At 40.4% G+C, this 16,812-nt stretch overlaps 2 protein-coding genes and 1 pseudogene across 4 annotated transcripts; all 3 read left to right on the top strand.

Moving 5' to 3' along the window:
- The first annotated feature begins 314 nt into the window (after window positions 1-314).
- Window positions 315-1,555, top strand: LOC124406860 (esterase OVCA2). 2 transcript variants are annotated; one of them, XM_046882509.1, is made up of 5 exons: window positions 315-482; window positions 592-754; window positions 831-1,025; window positions 1,091-1,231; window positions 1,325-1,555. In XM_046882509.1, the coding sequence occupies exons 1-5, from the start codon at window positions 456-458 to the stop codon at window positions 1,474-1,476; spliced, it is 678 nt and encodes a 225-aa protein (XP_046738465.1). In that variant the 5' UTR covers window positions 315-455; the 3' UTR covers window positions 1,477-1,555. The 2 variants fall into 2 exon arrangements, with proteins under 2 accessions (XP_046738465.1, XP_046738474.1); XM_046882518.1 differs by having other exon boundaries at window positions 1,104-1,231; window positions 1,325-1,515.
- Window positions 1,556-12,458: 10,903 nt separating this feature from the next.
- On the top strand, window positions 12,459-16,031 carry LOC124404512 (thioredoxin domain-containing protein 5 homolog). Of its 2 annotated transcripts, none has more exons than XM_046878697.1 (6): window positions 12,459-12,592; window positions 12,802-13,030; window positions 13,694-13,843; window positions 13,995-14,103; window positions 14,185-14,475; window positions 14,677-16,031. In XM_046878697.1, exons 2-6 carry the CDS (start codon window positions 12,873-12,875, stop codon window positions 15,136-15,138), a joined length of 1,170 nt encoding a protein of 389 aa, XP_046734653.1. In that variant the 5' UTR covers window positions 12,459-12,592; window positions 12,802-12,872; the 3' UTR covers window positions 15,139-16,031. The 2 variants fall into 2 exon arrangements, with proteins under 2 accessions (XP_046734653.1, XP_046734663.1); XM_046878707.1 differs by having other exon boundaries at window positions 12,499-12,516.
- LOC124404520 lies at window positions 15,218-16,031 on the top strand (annotated as a pseudogene).
- Window positions 16,032-16,812: the final 781 nt, after the last annotated feature.

Genomic DNA, 16,812 nt, shown 5'->3' with positions numbered 1-16,812 from the left:
ATAAAAAGGAAAACGATTGGTGATGCAGTTTACCATAAATGTTTATTTTGATGTTTCAAATCACTCGAACCCCATATTTGCACTTGTCATCTGATTTTTCTTATTCGATTGAATCGCAATCCTAATTTTTCGTACAAACATAGAAGCTACCCTCAATCTCCACTTCAATATTTAAAGTTTGCTCGGTCGGTAAGTCAAGAGTACTATATAATCTTATTTACAGAAATTAGTTGCTGCGTAGTACGACTCATTTTATAAAGATAGCGCTGTCATCTTACTAACGTTAAGTACAGTCTGCACTTGATCTGACTAACTAAAACCGACTGAATACATAAAACTAGGCTAATGCTGTTGTAGACTATTATGAATGCCTGAAACTTCTCTATAGTAGAATATTTATATCTACTCGTGTTATTATATCTGATCAATGTAAAAGTCATTCACGTGCCTGCATAATGACTGAGGTGAAGAGACAACTGCAAGTATGATTGTCTCGCAATATCTATTTCTAACATCGCTGCATAAATAATAACCAATCTTTCGATGTGTTTGCCCTGAGTTGGATTATCTTCATCAGATATTTTGTTGCAGATTCTAGCACTGCATGGATATTATCAGTCGGACGTTGTTTTCAGAGGAAAAATTGGTTCTTTGCGAAAAGCATTCAAAAAAGAAATCAACTTCACATTTATAAGAGCCCCGCACAAGGTACCACGAGACCCCAGCGGTAAAGAAGCGGAAGAAGGTGCTGAAGGTATGAAAATTGATCCAATGCTTGAATCATTCTAAAACGTACAGAATTTTAGTTCAAGTTCTGTTTTCCATTCCAGCATACGGATGGTGGTTCAACAACAAAAATTCAGAATTTAAAGCAACTGTGGGCAGCCCTGAATGTGTCGGCTTAGAAGAAAGTCTTCGATCGGTCGAGAAATGTTTCGAAGAAAAAGGCCCCTTTGATGGAATACTTGGCTTTTCACAGGGAGCAGCTTTTGTTGCAATTTTGTGTGCGATGCAACAGCAAAAATGTAACTATCGAGATACACCTGATCGTACGAATGAATTGATATGAAATGTTTTAATAATATCACAGTGTCTTCAATTAGGTTCAATTTCGCCATTCTCATATCAGGATTTAAGTCACTTTGTAAGCCACATTCCGTTTTTTACAAACAACAGTTCAGCCTACCCAGTCTTCATATTTATGGAACTTCAGACCAAATTATTCCTACCGGTGAGATATTGTCAGAAATATCTTTTTTCTTTACCTTACTGTGTGGCTGATAGAAAAACCAAATACTGACTGTAAACTTTTTATTTCACATAGATATGGCTGAAGATTTGGCATTACTATTCGCTGATGCAACCAGATTGACCCATGATGGTGGTCACTTTATTCCAGGCCGAAAGCATTTGTACAGCGATTTCATTCAGAAGATGCTCACAATAAAAGAAGATTCTGCTAACGGATCGGTGTAATTCACAGTTGCGGGTATTCGAGGATGTGTGAATCGACACTTGAAGGTCTCTAGATCTTTTCATTTCAGGATTGTACGTGAACTTATTTATTTATTTTTTTCATATTAAATAGAATCTTAAAATGTATAAATGAAATGTATTGTTTCAGCGCACCCTAATGCACGTACCTTGATACATATTTCCTTGGAGGAATTTGTCTGTCTGGCCATATGAGTCAATATCATGCATGGGTATCCTTCGAACTAGTGCAATTAAAAATCTGGATTGAAGTAATGCTGGAAGTTATTTCTAATTCAATTATATTTAATGTAATATCAGCATCACTTGTACATACATGAAACTATATTGTATTTATTTTCGTGCATTAATAAATATACAAATATGCATACATAAATATGAAACTCTATCTGTCTCGAGTAATTATTTGAAAACCCTGACCTGACTGTTCCTATTCCCTTTGTTAGACAATTCAATAAGGGATGAGAACGAATGTTGGGCGAAAAACTCGAATATACAGTAACTTCTGGTGTAGTGCATGATAATAGTTTACATTGGCGTGGCAATGTATAAAGCATAATGGATTTTGTTTTGTGAATGGGTTGTGACGAAGTAAGTTTGCATTGCAGATGCCAAATCCAGTTACATGACACAATAACACTAAAGAAAAACGTGAAAAAAATTTCTGACTAGAAAATGTGCCATTTAGCAATCATGCAGGCTCTGTTTTCTGTCGACCTCCTCGGCTCAGATGTTTTCCTGATACCAGGAGTAATTTTCTGCTGAAATTTCTCCGAATTAGCATGTAAGCAAGCGATCGCATGCTCTCTCAAGCAAGTAGACATGTATCGAGACACACAGCATGGACATTATAAGCAATCAATCAATCAGTCCCTGTTTTTGGAAGACCTCCTCGGCTCAGATGTTTTCCTGATACCAGGAGTAATTTTATGCTGAAATTTCTCCGGTTTGCCTAATTCTAAGCGGATGTAGCACGTAAGCAAGCGATCACATGCCTTCTCAGGCAAGCAGGCATGCATAAAAGCACACAGTATCAACATCGCAAGCAGTTAATCAATCAGTCCCTGTTTTTGGAAGACCTCCTCGGCTCAGATGTTCTCCTGATACCAGGAGTAATTTTATGCTGAAATTTCTCCGATTTGCCTAATTCTAAGCGGATGTAGCACGTAAGCAAGCGATCACATGCCTTCTCAGGCAAGCAGGCATGCATAAAAGCACACAGTATCAACGTCGCAAGCAGTTAATCAATCAGTCCCTGTTTTTGGAAGACCTCCTCGGCTCAGATGTTCTCCTGATACCAGGAGTAATTTTATGCTGAAATTTCTCCGATTTGACTAATTCTAAGCGGATGTAGCACGTAAGCAAGCGATCACATGCCTTCTCAGGCAAGCAGGCATGCATAAAAGCACACAGTATCAACGTCGCAAGCAGTTAATCAATCAGTCCCTGTTTTTGGAAGACCTCCTCGGCTCAGATGTTCTCCTGATACCAGGAGTAATTTTATGCTGAAATTTCTCCGGTTTGCCTAATTCTAAGCGGATGTAGCACGTAAGCAAGCGATCACATGCCTTCTCAGGCAAGCAGGCATGCATAAAAGCACACAGTATCAACGTCGCAAGCAGTTAATCAATCAGTCCCTGTTTTTGGAAGACCTCCTCGGCTCAGATGTTCTCCTGATACCAGGAGTAATTTTATGCTGAAATTTCTCCGATTTGCCTAATTCTAAGCGGATGTAGCACGTAAGCAAGCGATCACATGCCTTCTCAGGCAAGCAGGCATGCATAAAAGCACACAGTATCAACGTCGCAAGCGGTTAATCAATCAGTCCCTGTTTTTGGAAGACCTCCTCGGCTCAGATGTTCTCCTGATACCAGGAGTAATTTTATGCTGAAATTTCTCCGATTTGCCTAATTCTAAGCGGATGTAGCACGTAAGCAAGCGATCACATGCCTTCTCAGGCAAGCAGGCATGCATAAAAGCACACAGTATCAACGTCGCAAGCAGTTAATCAATCAGTCCCTGTTTTTGGAAGACCTCCTCGGCTCAGATGTTCTCCTGATACCAGGAGTAATTTTATGCTGAAATTTCTCCGATTTGCCTAATTCTAAGCGGATGTAGCACGTAAGCAAGCGATCACATGCCTTCTCAGGCAAGCAGGCATGCATAAAAGCACACAGTATCAACGTCGCAAGCAGTTAATCAATCAGTCCCTGTTTTTGGAAGACCTCCTCGGCTCAGATGTTCTCCTGATACCAGGAGTAATTTTATGCTAAAATTTCTCCGATTTGCCTAATTCTAAGCGGATGTAGCACGTAAGCAAGCGATCACATGCCTTCTCAAGCAAGCAGGCATGCATAAAAGCACACAGTACCAACGTCGAAAACAGTTAATCAATCAGTCCCTGTTTTTGGAAGACCTCCTCGGCTCAGATGTTCTCCTGATACCAGGAGTAATTTTATGCTGAAATTTCTCCGATTTGCCTAATTCTAAGCGGATGTAGCACGTAAGCAAGCGATCACATGCCTTCTCAGGCAAGCAGGCATGCATAAAAGCACACAGTATCAACGTCGCAAGCAGTTAATCAATCAGTCCCTGTTTTTGGAAGACCTCCTCGGCTCAGATGTTCTCCTGATACCAGGAGTAATTTTATGCTGAAATTTCTCCGATTTGACTAATTCTAAGCGGATGTAGCACGTAAGCAAGCGATCACATGCCTTCTCAGGCAAGCAGGCATGCATAAAAGCACACAGTATCAACGTCGCAAGCAGTTAATCAATCAGTCCCTGTTTTTGGAAGACCTCCTCGGCTCAGATGTTCTCCTGATACCAGGAGTAATTTTATGCTGAAATTTCTCCGGTTTGCCTAATTCTAAGCGGATGTAGCACGTAAGCAAGCGATCACATGCCTTCTCAGGCAAGCAGGCATGCATAAAAGCACACAGTATCAACGTCGCAAGCAGTTAATCAATCAGTCCCTGTTTTTGGAAGACCTCCTCGGCTCAGATGTTCTCCTGATACCAGGAGTAATTTTATGCTGAAATTTCTCCGATTTGCCTAATTCTAAGCGGATGTAGCACGTAAGCAAGCGATCACATGCCTTCTCAGGCAAGCAGGCATGCATAAAAGCACACAGTATCAACGTCGCAAGCAGTTAATCAATCAGTCCCTGTTTTTGGAAGACCTCCTCGGCTCAGATGTTCTCCTGATACCAGGAGTAATTTTATGCTGAAATTTCTCCGATTTGCCTAATTCTAAGCGGATGTAGCACGTAAGCAAGCGATCACATGCCTTCTCAGGCAAGCAGGCATGCATAAAAGCACACAGTATCAACGTCGCAAGCAGTTAATCAATCAGTCCCTGTTTTTGGAAGACCTCCTCGGCTCAGATGTTCTCCTGATACCAGGAGTAATTTTATGCTGAAATTTCTCCGATTTGCCTAATTCTAAGCGGATGTAGCACGTAAGCAAGCGATCACATGCCTTCTCAGGCAAGCAGGCATGCATAAAAGCACACAGTACCAACGTCGAAAACAGTTAATCAATCAGTCCCTGTTTTTGGAAGACCTCCTCGGCTCAGATGTTCTCCTGATACCAGGAGTAATTTTATGCTGAAATTTCTCCGATTTGCCTAATTCTAAGCGGATGTAGCACGTAAGCAAGCGATCACATGCCTTCTCAGGCAAGCAGGCATGCATAAAAGCACACAGTATCAACGTCGCAAGCAGTTAATTAATCAGTCCCTGTTTTTGGAAGACCTCCTCGGCTCAGATGTTCTCCTGATACCAGGAGTAATTTTATGCTGAAATTTCTCCGATTTGCCTAATTCTAAGCGGATGTAGCACGTAAGCAAGCGATCACATGCCTTCTCAAGCAAGCAGGCATGCATAAAAGCACACAGTATCAACGTCGAAAACAGTTAATCAATCAGTCCCTGTTTTTGGAAGACCTCCTCGGCTCAGATGTTCTCCTGATACCAGGAGTAATTTTATGCTGAAATTTCTCCGATTTGCCTAATTCTAAGCGGATGTAGCACGTAAGCAAGCGACCACATGCCTTCTCAGGCAAGCAGGCATGCATAAAAGCACACAGTATCAACGTCGCAAGCAGTTAATCAATCAGTCCCTGTTTTTGGAAGACCTCCTCGGCTCAGATGTTCTCCTGATACCAGGAGTAATTTTATGCTGAAATTTCTCCGATCTGCCTAATTCTAAGCGGATGTAGCACGTAAGCAAGCGATCACATGCCTTCTCAGGCAAGCAGGCATGCATAAAAGCACACAGTATCAACGTCGCAAGCAGTTAATCAATCAGTCCCTGTTTTTGGAAGACCTCCTCGGCTCAGATGTTCTCCTGATACCAGGAGTAATTTTATGCTGAAATTTCTCCGGTTTGCCTAATTCTAAGCGGATGTAGCACGTAAGCAAGCGATCACATGCCTTCTCAGGCAAGCAGGCATGCATAAAAGTACACAGTATCAACGTCGCAAGCAGTTAATCAATCAGTCACTGTTTTTGGAAGACCTCCTCGGCTCAGATGTTCTCCTGATACCAGGAGTAATTTTATGCTGAAATTTCTCCGATTTGCCTAATTCTAAGCGGATGTAGCACGTAAGCAAGCGATCACATGCCTTCTCAGGCAAGCAGGCATGCATAAAAGCACACAGTATCAACGTCGCAAGCAGTTAATCAATCAGTCCCTGTTTTTGGAAGACCTCCTCGGCTCAGATGTTCTCCTGATACCAGGAGTAATTTTATGCTGAAATTTCTCCGATTTGCCTAATTCTAAGCGGATGTAGCACGTAAGCAAGCGATCACATGCCTTCTCAAGCAAGCAGGCATGCATAAAAGCACACAGTACCAACGTCGAAAACAGTTAATCAATCAGTCCCTGTTTTTGGAAGACCTCCTCGGCTCAGATGTTCTCCTGATACCAGGAGTAATTTTATGCTGAAATTTCTCCGATTTGCCTAATTCTAAGCGGATGTAGCACGTAAGCAAGCGATCACATGCCTTCTCAGGCAAGCAGGCATGCATAAAAGCACACAGTATCAACGTCGCAAGCAGTTAATCAATCAGTCCCTGTTTTTGGAAGACCTCCTCGGCTCAGATGTTCTCCTGATACCAGGAGTAATTTTATGCTGAAATTTCTCCGGTTTGCCTAATTCTAAGCGAATGTAGCACGTAAGCAAGCGATCACATGCCTTCTCAGGCAAGCAGGCATGCATAAAAGCACACAGTATCAACGTCGCAAGCAGTTAATCAATCAGTCCCTGTTTTTGGAAGACCTCCTCGGCTCAGATGTTCTCCTGATACCAGGAGTAATTTTATGCTGAAATTTCTCCGATTTGCCTAATTCTAAGCGGATGTAGCACGTAAGCAAGCGATCACATGCCTTCTCAGGCAAGCAGGCATGCATAAAAGCACACAGTATCAACGTCGCAAGCAGTTAATCAATCAGTCCCTGTTTTTGGAAGACCTCCTCGGCTCAGATGTTCTCCTGATACCAGGAGTAATTTTATGCTGAAATTTCTCCGATTTGCCTAATTCTAAGCGGATGTAGCACGTAAGCAAGCGATCACATGCCTTCTCAGGCAAGCAGGCATGCATAAAAGCACACAGTATCAACGTCGCAAGCGGTTAATCAATCAGTCCCTGTTTTTGGAAGACCTCCTCGGCTCAGATGTTCTCCTGATACCAGGAGTAATTTTATGCTGAAATTTCTCCGATTTGCCTAATTCTAAGCGGATGTAGCACGTAAGCAAGCGATCACATGCCTTCTCAGGCAAGCAGGCATGCATAAAAGCACACAGTATCAACGTCGCAAGCAGTTAATCAATCAGTCCCTGTTTTTGGAAGACCTCCTCGGCTCAGATGTTCTCCTGATACCAGGAGTAATTTTATGCTGAAATTTCTCCGATTTGCCTAATTCTAAGCGGATGTAGCACGTAAGCAAGCGATCACATGCCTTCTCAGGCAAGCAGGCATGCATAAAAGCACACAGTATCAACGTCGCAAGCAGTTAATCAATCAGTCCCTGTTTTTGGAAGACCTCCTCGGCTCAGATGTTCTCCTGATACCAGGAGTAATTTTATGCTGAAATTTCTCCGATTTGCCTAATTCTAAGCGGATGTAGCACGTAAGCAAGCGATCACATGCCTTCTCAGGCAAGCAGGCATGCATAAAAGCACACAGTATCAACGTCGCAAGCAGTTAATCAATCAGTCCCTGTTTTTGGAAGACCTCCTCGGCTCAGATGTTCTCCTGATACCAGGAGTAATTTTATGCTAAAATTTCTCCGATTTGCCTAATTCTAAGCGGATGTAGCACGTAAGCAAGCGATCACATGCCTTCTCAAGCAAGCAGGCATGCATAAAAGCACACAGTACCAACGTCGAAAACAGTTAATCAATCAGTCCCTGTTTTTGGAAGACCTCCTCGGCTCAGATGTTCTCCTGATACCAGGAGTAATTTTATGCTGAAATTTCTCCGATTTGCCTAATTCTAAGCGGATGTAGCACGTAAGCAAGCGATCACATGCCTTCTCAGGCAAGCAGGCATGCATAAAAGCACACAGTATCAACGTCGCAAGCAGTTAATCAATCAGTCCCTGTTTTTGGAAGACCTCCTCGGCTCAGATGTTCTCCTGATACCAGGAGTAATTTTATGCTGAAATTTCTCCGATTTGACTAATTCTAAGCGGATGTAGCACGTAAGCAAGCGATCACATGCCTTCTCAGGCAAGCAGGCATGCATAAAAGCACACAGTATCAACGTCGCAAGCAGTTAATCAATCAGTCCCTGTTTTTGGAAGACCTCCTCGGCTCAGATGTTCTCCTGATACCAGGAGTAATTTTATGCTGAAATTTCTCCGGTTTGCCTAATTCTAAGCGGATGTAGCACGTAAGCAAGCGATCACATGCCTTCTCAGGCAAGCAGGCATGCATAAAAGCACACAGTATCAACGTCGCAAGCAGTTAATCAATCAGTCCCTGTTTTTGGAAGACCTCCTCGGCTCAGATGTTCTCCTGATACCAGGAGTAATTTTATGCTGAAATTTCTCCGATTTGCCTAATTCTAAGCGGATGTAGCACGTAAGCAAGCGATCACATGCCTTCTCAGGCAAGCAGGCATGCATAAAAGCACACAGTATCAACGTCGCAAGCAGTTAATCAATCAGTCCCTGTTTTTGGAAGACCTCCTCGGCTCAGATGTTCTCCTGATACCAGGAGTAATTTTATGCTGAAATTTCTCCGATTTGCCTAATTCTAAGCGGATGTAGCACGTAAGCAAGCGATCACATGCCTTCTCAGGCAAGCAGGCATGCATAAAAGCACACAGTATCAACGTCGCAAGCAGTTAATCAATCAGTCCCTGTTTTTGGAAGACCTCCTCGGCTCAGATGTTCTCCTGATACCAGGAGTAATTTTATGCTGAAATTTCTCCGATTTGCCTAATTCTAAGCGGATGTAGCACGTAAGCAAGCGATCACATGCCTTCTCAGGCAAGCAGGCATGCATAAAAGCACACAGTACCAACGTCGAAAACAGTTAATCAATCAGTCCCTGTTTTTGGAAGACCTCCTCGGCTCAGATGTTCTCCTGATACCAGGAGTAATTTTATGCTGAAATTTCTCCGATTTGCCTAATTCTAAGCGGATGTAGCACGTAAGCAAGCGATCACATGCCTTCTCAGGCAAGCAGGCATGCATAAAAGCACACAGTATCAACGTCGCAAGCAGTTAATTAATCAGTCCCTGTTTTTGGAAGACCTCCTCGGCTCAGATGTTCTCCTGATACCAGGAGTAATTTTATGCTGAAATTTCTCCGAATTATTATGCAAGCTTATGACCTTTTCTTGAAAAGGAGAAGCTGAGCGTAGGGCCGACAGTTAAGGAAATGAGAAAAAAACACAAGAAAATTATTTTATTCATTTATTCCAATTCAAGTTACTTGAAACAATTATTACATTGCTATACATATCGCACCCTATAAAAGTGCATTGCAGGTGTGCACAGGGCGAAACCTAAGACATACTTCGGAAGTACATTAAATACTATCTAATATACTACTTTTCAGATGCTTAAACTAACATGTATTGTACTTTTTCATCTTAATATAATAGTCAGCTTCGTTATGCATACATTTTCATATTCTCTTGTCATTCTCGTCGATATTACATAGCAATTTATTAACATACTATACAATTACACCCGGAACTCCTACTTAGATGTAGGCGTAGTCGTATACTGAAACTCAACTGAAACAAAACTTCGTAGCACGTGAATTCATTATTCTCATTTATCATTTATACGATAAACTGATGCAGATGTCATATTTTATGGCCGTTTCTGCTCATCCGTTGTTCGTGTCCAATCAAATATAAGCTGACTCGATTCATCTCGCAGGATTACATCGTTATCGTGGATCTTGACTTTGACTTCGACATCATCCAAAATAGTCAGAACTTTCAATGATTCCGAAGGGATGCCTTAGTTTTCTCATGGGTCGAAGTACTTTGTCTTAAAATCGATGATCATAAACCTGTCTGAACTCATTACTGCCCGGGGACTGGAAGAACACTTAAAAACGGGTTAGACCACCAGCAGAGAAATTGCAGTAGTAACACATACAGCAGATGAATGAGAGAACGACGTGTTTCTTTTTTCGGCTGTAACTTTTGGTCCGTTGTCGCAGCGTATTGGAACTGCGCTTGTTCAATTTCTATCGCAAAATTACGTCGGAATAGTGCCTCCAAAAATTAATTGCAGCACTTTTTAAAGTCGTCGAAATATTCGCCAAAAATCCAAAGGGGTAAGCCTTACTTTTTTGGTCATTTTCGGAGCCGAAAATTTCTCGTCTCGGAATCGATTTGTATGACCATCTCTAGAGTAATTCGACCCCCAGGAACTCAGAAAACACATCAAAAAGAGCGTAGGACCAGCAGCAGAGAAATGACGATAAAAATCATGAGTTTTTCGGCCGTAACTTTTCAGCTATCGCTCGCAGCGTATTGGGACTGCGCTCAATCGATTCCTCTCGCAAAATTACGTCGGAATAGTGCCTACAAAAATTAATTGCAGCACTTTCCAAAGTCGTCGAAATTTTCGGCAAAAATCCAAAGGGGTAAGCCTTACTTTTTTGGTCATTTTCGGAGCCGAAAATTTCTCGTCTCGGAATCGATTTGTATGACCATCTCTAGAGTAATTCGACCCCCAGGAACTCAGAAAACACATCAAAAAGAGCGTAGGACCAGCAGCAGAGAAATGACGATAAAAATCATTAGTTTTTCGGCCGTAACTTTTCAGCTATCGCTCGCAGCGTATTGGGACTGCGCTCAATCGATTCCTCTCGCAAAATTACGTCGGAATAGTGCCTCCAAAAATTGATTGCAGCACTTTTTAAAGTCGTCGAAATTTTCGCCAAAAATCCAAAGGGTCTTACTTTTTTGGTCATTTTAGGAGCCGAAAATTTCTCGTCTCGGAATCGATTTGTATGACCATCTCTAGAGTAATTCGACCCCCAGGAACTCAGAAAACACATCAAAAAGAGCGTAGGACCAGCAGCAGAGAAATGACGATAAAAATCATTAGTTTTTCGGCCGTAACTTTTCAGCTATCGCTCGCAGCGTATTGGGACTGCACTTAATCGATTCCTCTCGCAAAATTACGTCGGAATAGTGCCTACAAAAATTAATTGCAGCACTTTCCAAAGTCGTCGAAATTTTCGGCAAAAATCCAAAGGGGTAAGCCTTACTTTTTTGGTCATTTTCGGAGCCGAAAATTTCTCGTCTCGGAATCGATTTGTATGACCATCTCTAGAGTAATTCGACCCCCAGGAACTCAGAAAACACATCAAAAAGAGCGTAGGACCAGCAGCAGAGAAATGACGATAAAAATCATTAGTTTTTCGGCCGTAACTTTTCAGCTATCGCTCGCAGCGTATTGGGACTGCACTTAATCGATTCCTCTCGCAAAATTACGTCGGAATAGTGCCTACAAAAATTAATTGCAGCACTTTCCAAAGTCGTCGAAATTTTCGGCAAAAATCCAAAGGGGTAAGCCTTACTTTTTTGGTCATTTTCGGAGCCGAAAATTTCTCGTCTCGGAATCGATTTGTATGACCATCTCTAGAGTAATTCGACCCCCAGGAACTCAGAAAACACATCAAAAAGAGCGTAGGACCAGCAGCAGAGAAATGACGATAAAAATCATGAGTTTTTCGGCCGTAACTCTTCAGCTATCGCTCACAGCGTATTGGGACTGCGCTCAATCGATTTCTCTCGCACAGTTACTTCGGAATAGCGCATGAAAGGATCGCTCAGCAATTTTCAAAATCATCGAACTCTTGCAAAAAATCCAAATGAATTCACAACGCATATATTTTCTTGTAGCTTCTACGACCATCAACTTTTTTTTCTTCGCAACTTGAATGTGTGTTTTTTAATATTAAAATCTCATCCGTATACGTTTCGTCGTACAACTCAAAGCACGTACACTCTTAGGACTATAATTAAAAAGTATTCAATATCGCGCGTCAACCGAGAATATATCTTTAGACAACGTATAATTCTACCCCAATCATAGTACTTTTCGTTGTTATACATGCGCTATTTTCACAATCAGCCCAGACTGAATCACTCTTTTACATATTTTCCATCCATGAATTTCTCCTTGATACAAGCCTTGAGGTTATATTAGCAGATCATATGTTTAATAATTAACATGATAATTCATCGGTGCCAGCTGACTACACAGCGCACTTCCTTATATCAAACTGGTAATATCACAACAATTTTCAATGGAATCGATTCTTTGCGAAAGAATGACGTAGATCTTCATAAAAATTCTTAAATTCGTCGCGCCACCTATCTGACAAATGTCCCGCCACTTTTCAAATATCAGTACTTCGATTCGATGCCAGGTAGAGCCATAGTCGTTTCTAATCAAGCGCGGTGTCATCGCGCGGTACGCTCTCTGGTACCCGGTGGGCGGAATAGGAGTTTTGTGTGTTTTCGATCGGTCGGCGAAGTAACGTGTACTTGCGAGAAAGTCTTGAGCTTCGATATCAAGACTGCACCTCCCCCCGAGTAATTCCTCTGACAAAAGTATAAAATATTTCTCTTATTAACAAGCTTTCGGAAGATTTATTTCCTTCTTATCAGAAATTGCGCATTCATCAGCTAACCTTAAATTGATTAAACTGGAAGTTTAGTTTAATTCCGCCGATTATATTTCCACGCAAATTTTCTCGCGTCTTCTCATAGTTCTTGTTATCCGATAACAAACCCACGATTGATTCTTTATTTCTTTCAGAAAAACCAGTGAACAACGATTCATTGATTTAGCAACGATTGAATTGCAGCGAATCAGAGACACTCGTAACTATGCTTCCTAAAATCATCGCACTTCTCATCACATTTTTAACATATCAAAGCGAGGTCATCGCTCACGACGATGACGTTCACACTCTTCAATATTCGGCGGAAACCTTCCCTGTTGAGATAGCCAAGAAAGATCATTTTATCATGTTTTACGCTCCTTGGTAAGTCAAAAAATTTTAGACACACAAGCAAATATAAAATTTATGGTTTATAATTCCTAATATTCTAATTGTCATTGCACTCATTACAAATATGAAGTGGACACACATCTCCGGAACACTGAATAATCGTACCTGATTTCCCTAAATTTTTTCCCTGTCAATATTATGTTTCGTTTAAAACCCTGCGTTTGTAATTTGTTTGAGTATGTGATTTTCAAATATGCAATTCTTAAGAAAGAAAAATGTGTAAAATTGTCATATTAGTGTGTTTGCAATATGACAAGTGAGTTTTTATTAGAAACGTTAAAATTGTAGTACACCAAACAACTGTTGAATAAGAGCCACAGATCAACAAATACACAGCTCAAATTCAGCTTCAATCTCCACTAGAGTTCTCAAGTAATCGTCCCCAAAGTTTTGAAAAGCATAATTCCTGAGGGAATGGCTTCAAGATTTTATATTCCAACCTACATTTACCAATCTATTATTCAAGGAAATTCTGCTCCCTCAATTTACCAAATATTTCGTTCAAACAAGTGTTCAATTATTCTCAATTATACAAAATACAAAGAAAAAATATATACGATTTTTTTTAAATTACTACGAACATCTAAATCTCAATAAACATGACACACAGAATGAAAATATTCTGTTATTTATCAGGTGCGGACACTGCCAGCGACTGGCACCGACATGGGAACAATTAGCTGAAATGCTCAATGGAATTGACGATGGTCAAGTTCGAATTGCCAAAGTCGATTGTACTGTGGATGCAACCATCTGTTCGGATAATGATGTGACTGGATATCCGACGTAATAATTATCAATTTCTCTTCAACCCAATAGAGTTTCACGAATTTTTTTTAGGGTCATTAGAGTACTTTCGTTTGTCTTTTTTTCTTAGTAAATTACCAACTAGTTGGAAATTCTATAACCTTATACAACTACCGGCATTTATTTTCAGTCTCAAGTTCTTTAAAGCCGGCGGAAGCAAAGGTATCAAGTTCCGTGGGACTCGAGACTTACCCACCCTGACAACATTCATCAACGAGCAAATTGGAAGCGTTCCAGTTGTTAGTATCACTGCTCTATATTTTATCTGTAATGCGATCCTCAAAAATTCTGTATAATTATCAGGTAATTTTATATCGCAGGAAGAGAATAACGAGCCAGCTGTACCACAACCCGTCAACGGACTATTGGAATTGTCCGAACATACATTTGACAAACACGTATCCACCGGAAAGCATTTCGTCAAATTCTACGCACCATGGTGTGGACATTGCCAAAAGTTAGCACCCACTTGGGATGAACTCGCAAACAGTTTCGCTCATGGCGATCTAGTCAGTATCTCTAAAGTGGATTGCACCCAGCATCGCTCAGTTTGTGGTCAATTCGACATTAAAGGCTATCCGACTCTGCTCTGGATTGAGGATGGCAAAAAGGTGAGCTGTGTACCTCACCTAATATATCAAATTCAACTGCGATGAGCATACATCGAAACTTTTATGATTTATTCACCTGGTAAATCAATTATTCACCTCTCAACAGTCTTCTTTCAAGTCGAAACTTGAAACTTCCGAATGAATGAAATTTTCTCAAGAATGGTTTGACCATGCCACTTAAAATTCTTTTCCACTTCTCAGATCGACAAATACACGGGGCAGAGATCTCACGAAGAGTTGAAGACTTACGTGTCAACGATGCTAGGCAAAAACGTGGAGAGTAGTGACGAGGAAAAGAAAGAGTCTGGAGGTCCGTCGGACGCGGTGTTCACGTTGACTGGTGAGAGTTTCAAGAATGGTATTGAGAAGGGTGTAACATTCATTAAGTTTTTCGCACCATGGTGCGGACACTGCAAGCGTTTAGCTCCGACCTGGGAAGAGCTTGGAAAAAAATTCTGGGCGAACGAAAATGTGCACATAGTTAAGGTCGACTGTACTATGAACAGTAGCAAACAGCTTTGCAATGAGCAGGAAGTGGACGGCTTTCCAACTCTCTTCCTGTACAAGGACGGCCGAAAATTGTCCGAGTACAACGGATCGCGCACATTGGACGACCTTTACGAATTCGTCATGAACCATATACAGTCCCGCGACGAACTATGATCATGTTTTGTGACTCAAACATATGTTGGTACTTACGGTTTTTATCGGTGGGAGTTTACGAGCGGTTTCTGATTCGTAGATGAAATCGGCTCGCGTAATTGATCTGAATGATACTTTCTATTTAAAAAAAAAATTTTCGTCATATTTTGCAAACTTGTTTCATGACAATCTGCCACAGCGTATCGTATTAGTAAGGCGTTTTGTTAGAGCTTCTAACATGTCGCCTTGCAAGACACTTATTATAAAACGAAAACTTGCCTAGAAATTGAATCATAACCGGCCCATGCCGTGATGTGTCAGAATGCGAACTGTTGACAATACGCTCCAATACGAAGAGACGTCATTGGAGGAAAACTAAGTTGAAATAGTAAACTGGTACGTCAATTCTGGTTATCAATTTCTATGGATCAACATAATTATGTCACCTGAAATAAACACAACTTGTATTAGTACATGTGAAATATTTTGTTCCCTTGAGTTGATAATACATTAACTGATATTCTTACAAATCCGATAAATCGCGATCAATTAATAAGATTTGTTTCTATTCTTGCGTCAACATCGCGTATAGAAGAAGTTTTCAGAGCTTTCAACAAGAACAACTGGTACCCATTTTTAGTCAGATTTGAAGTCATTTGTTTGAGGTAAGATGTGAGCTTCCGTTGTCCAACTTATATCATAATGTGCATGCAGCAGTTTCGATTCACATACTCGAAAGAAACTGTTGAATTATTCCTTTTAGTCTGTATACATACTTATGTTTAGTTGGTAAGCATTACAATTGAGCCTGTAATGTACATTTGTAAAAACGAGAAATGAATACTGAGTATAAATATTGTGTTTATAATTAATTGCCTGTGTTGAGTGGATTATTAAAATGGTTCGATATTAAACGGCGTATGTTTGTTATTATCATATCTAACAATACCCTCAGACATATTTTCACTGCCAAGTGTTCACACTTCATTCATACCTTTTTTATACTTATTTATTATTTTCTGTTTCTCCAATCAAACAGATAGCACATAATCATAATAGGGAACTGAATCACCTTATGATAATAGTAAGCATGTATATTATATCATATGTATATGAGTACGTAATACATTTATACACATTGTTCCGATTTATAGCAGAAACATTTTACACCTACTTTACAGTATGTACACGTAACATTGTATGTATGTATGTATAATTAAATAACGTAAATTTTATTCAGATTACCGTCGTTTATCGAGATTTACTGCTTACAGTCTTCGTGTCACGATGAAAGATTAATGTTCCGTATGAGTAAACTTACGAAGTATCGACGAAACAGTTATCTCGCAATTTCAATAGATTATATTTAATTTTCTTTCAATTTAGGGGGTTAAACAGTGATAAGAGAGAAGTTCAGAAGATTTGAGAACGCCGTTTCGGAATGTATTTACGCAAATATCGAAAAATGTTACAGCTGACATCAAAATTAATTTTCAAACAAATTTTTTCGTACTTTTTAAAAAAAAATTTCTCGCCGATTTCGCGAAAAATTTGTGAAAACTATACTCTGAACTTTGTATGACCGGCGTGAAATCTTGTTAAACAATATTCAACGAAAAAAAAACTGTGTTTAGTGGAATACGTATACAATTAATAAAGCACAGATACTGGAAAAAGCGATATAAATAAAGTACG

This window comes from Diprion similis, chromosome 1 (genome assembly GCF_021155765.1).
Source record: "Diprion similis isolate iyDipSimi1 chromosome 1, iyDipSimi1.1, whole genome shotgun sequence".
Lineage (NCBI taxonomy): Eukaryota > Metazoa > Arthropoda > Insecta > Hymenoptera > Diprionidae > Diprion > Diprion similis.
Note: the sequence above shows the minus strand (reverse complement) of the source record. Positions and strands in the feature narration are given on the sequence as shown.

Excerpts from the sequence above, each read along its gene's own strand:
- LOC124406860 (XM_046882509.1), top strand. The coding sequence starts at position 456 with ATGACTGAGGTGAAGAGACAACTGCAA. Across the intron at positions 755-830 it reads AGCGGAAGAAGGTGCTGAAG|CATACGGATGGTGGTTCAAC; the intron begins GTATGAAAATTG and ends TTTCCATTCCAG. Across the intron at positions 1,026-1,090 it reads TGCGATGCAACAGCAAAAAT|TGTCTTCAATTAGGTTCAAT; the intron begins GTAACTATCGAG and ends ATAATATCACAG.
- LOC124404512 (XM_046878697.1), top strand. The coding sequence starts at position 12,873 with ATGCTTCCTAAAATCATCGCACTTCTCATCACATTTTTAACATATCAA. Across the intron at positions 13,031-13,693 it reads ATCATGTTTTACGCTCCTTG|GTGCGGACACTGCCAGCGAC; the intron begins GTAAGTCAAAAA and ends GTTATTTATCAG. Across the intron at positions 14,476-14,676 it reads GGATTGAGGATGGCAAAAAG|ATCGACAAATACACGGGGCA; the intron begins GTGAGCTGTGTA and ends TCCACTTCTCAG.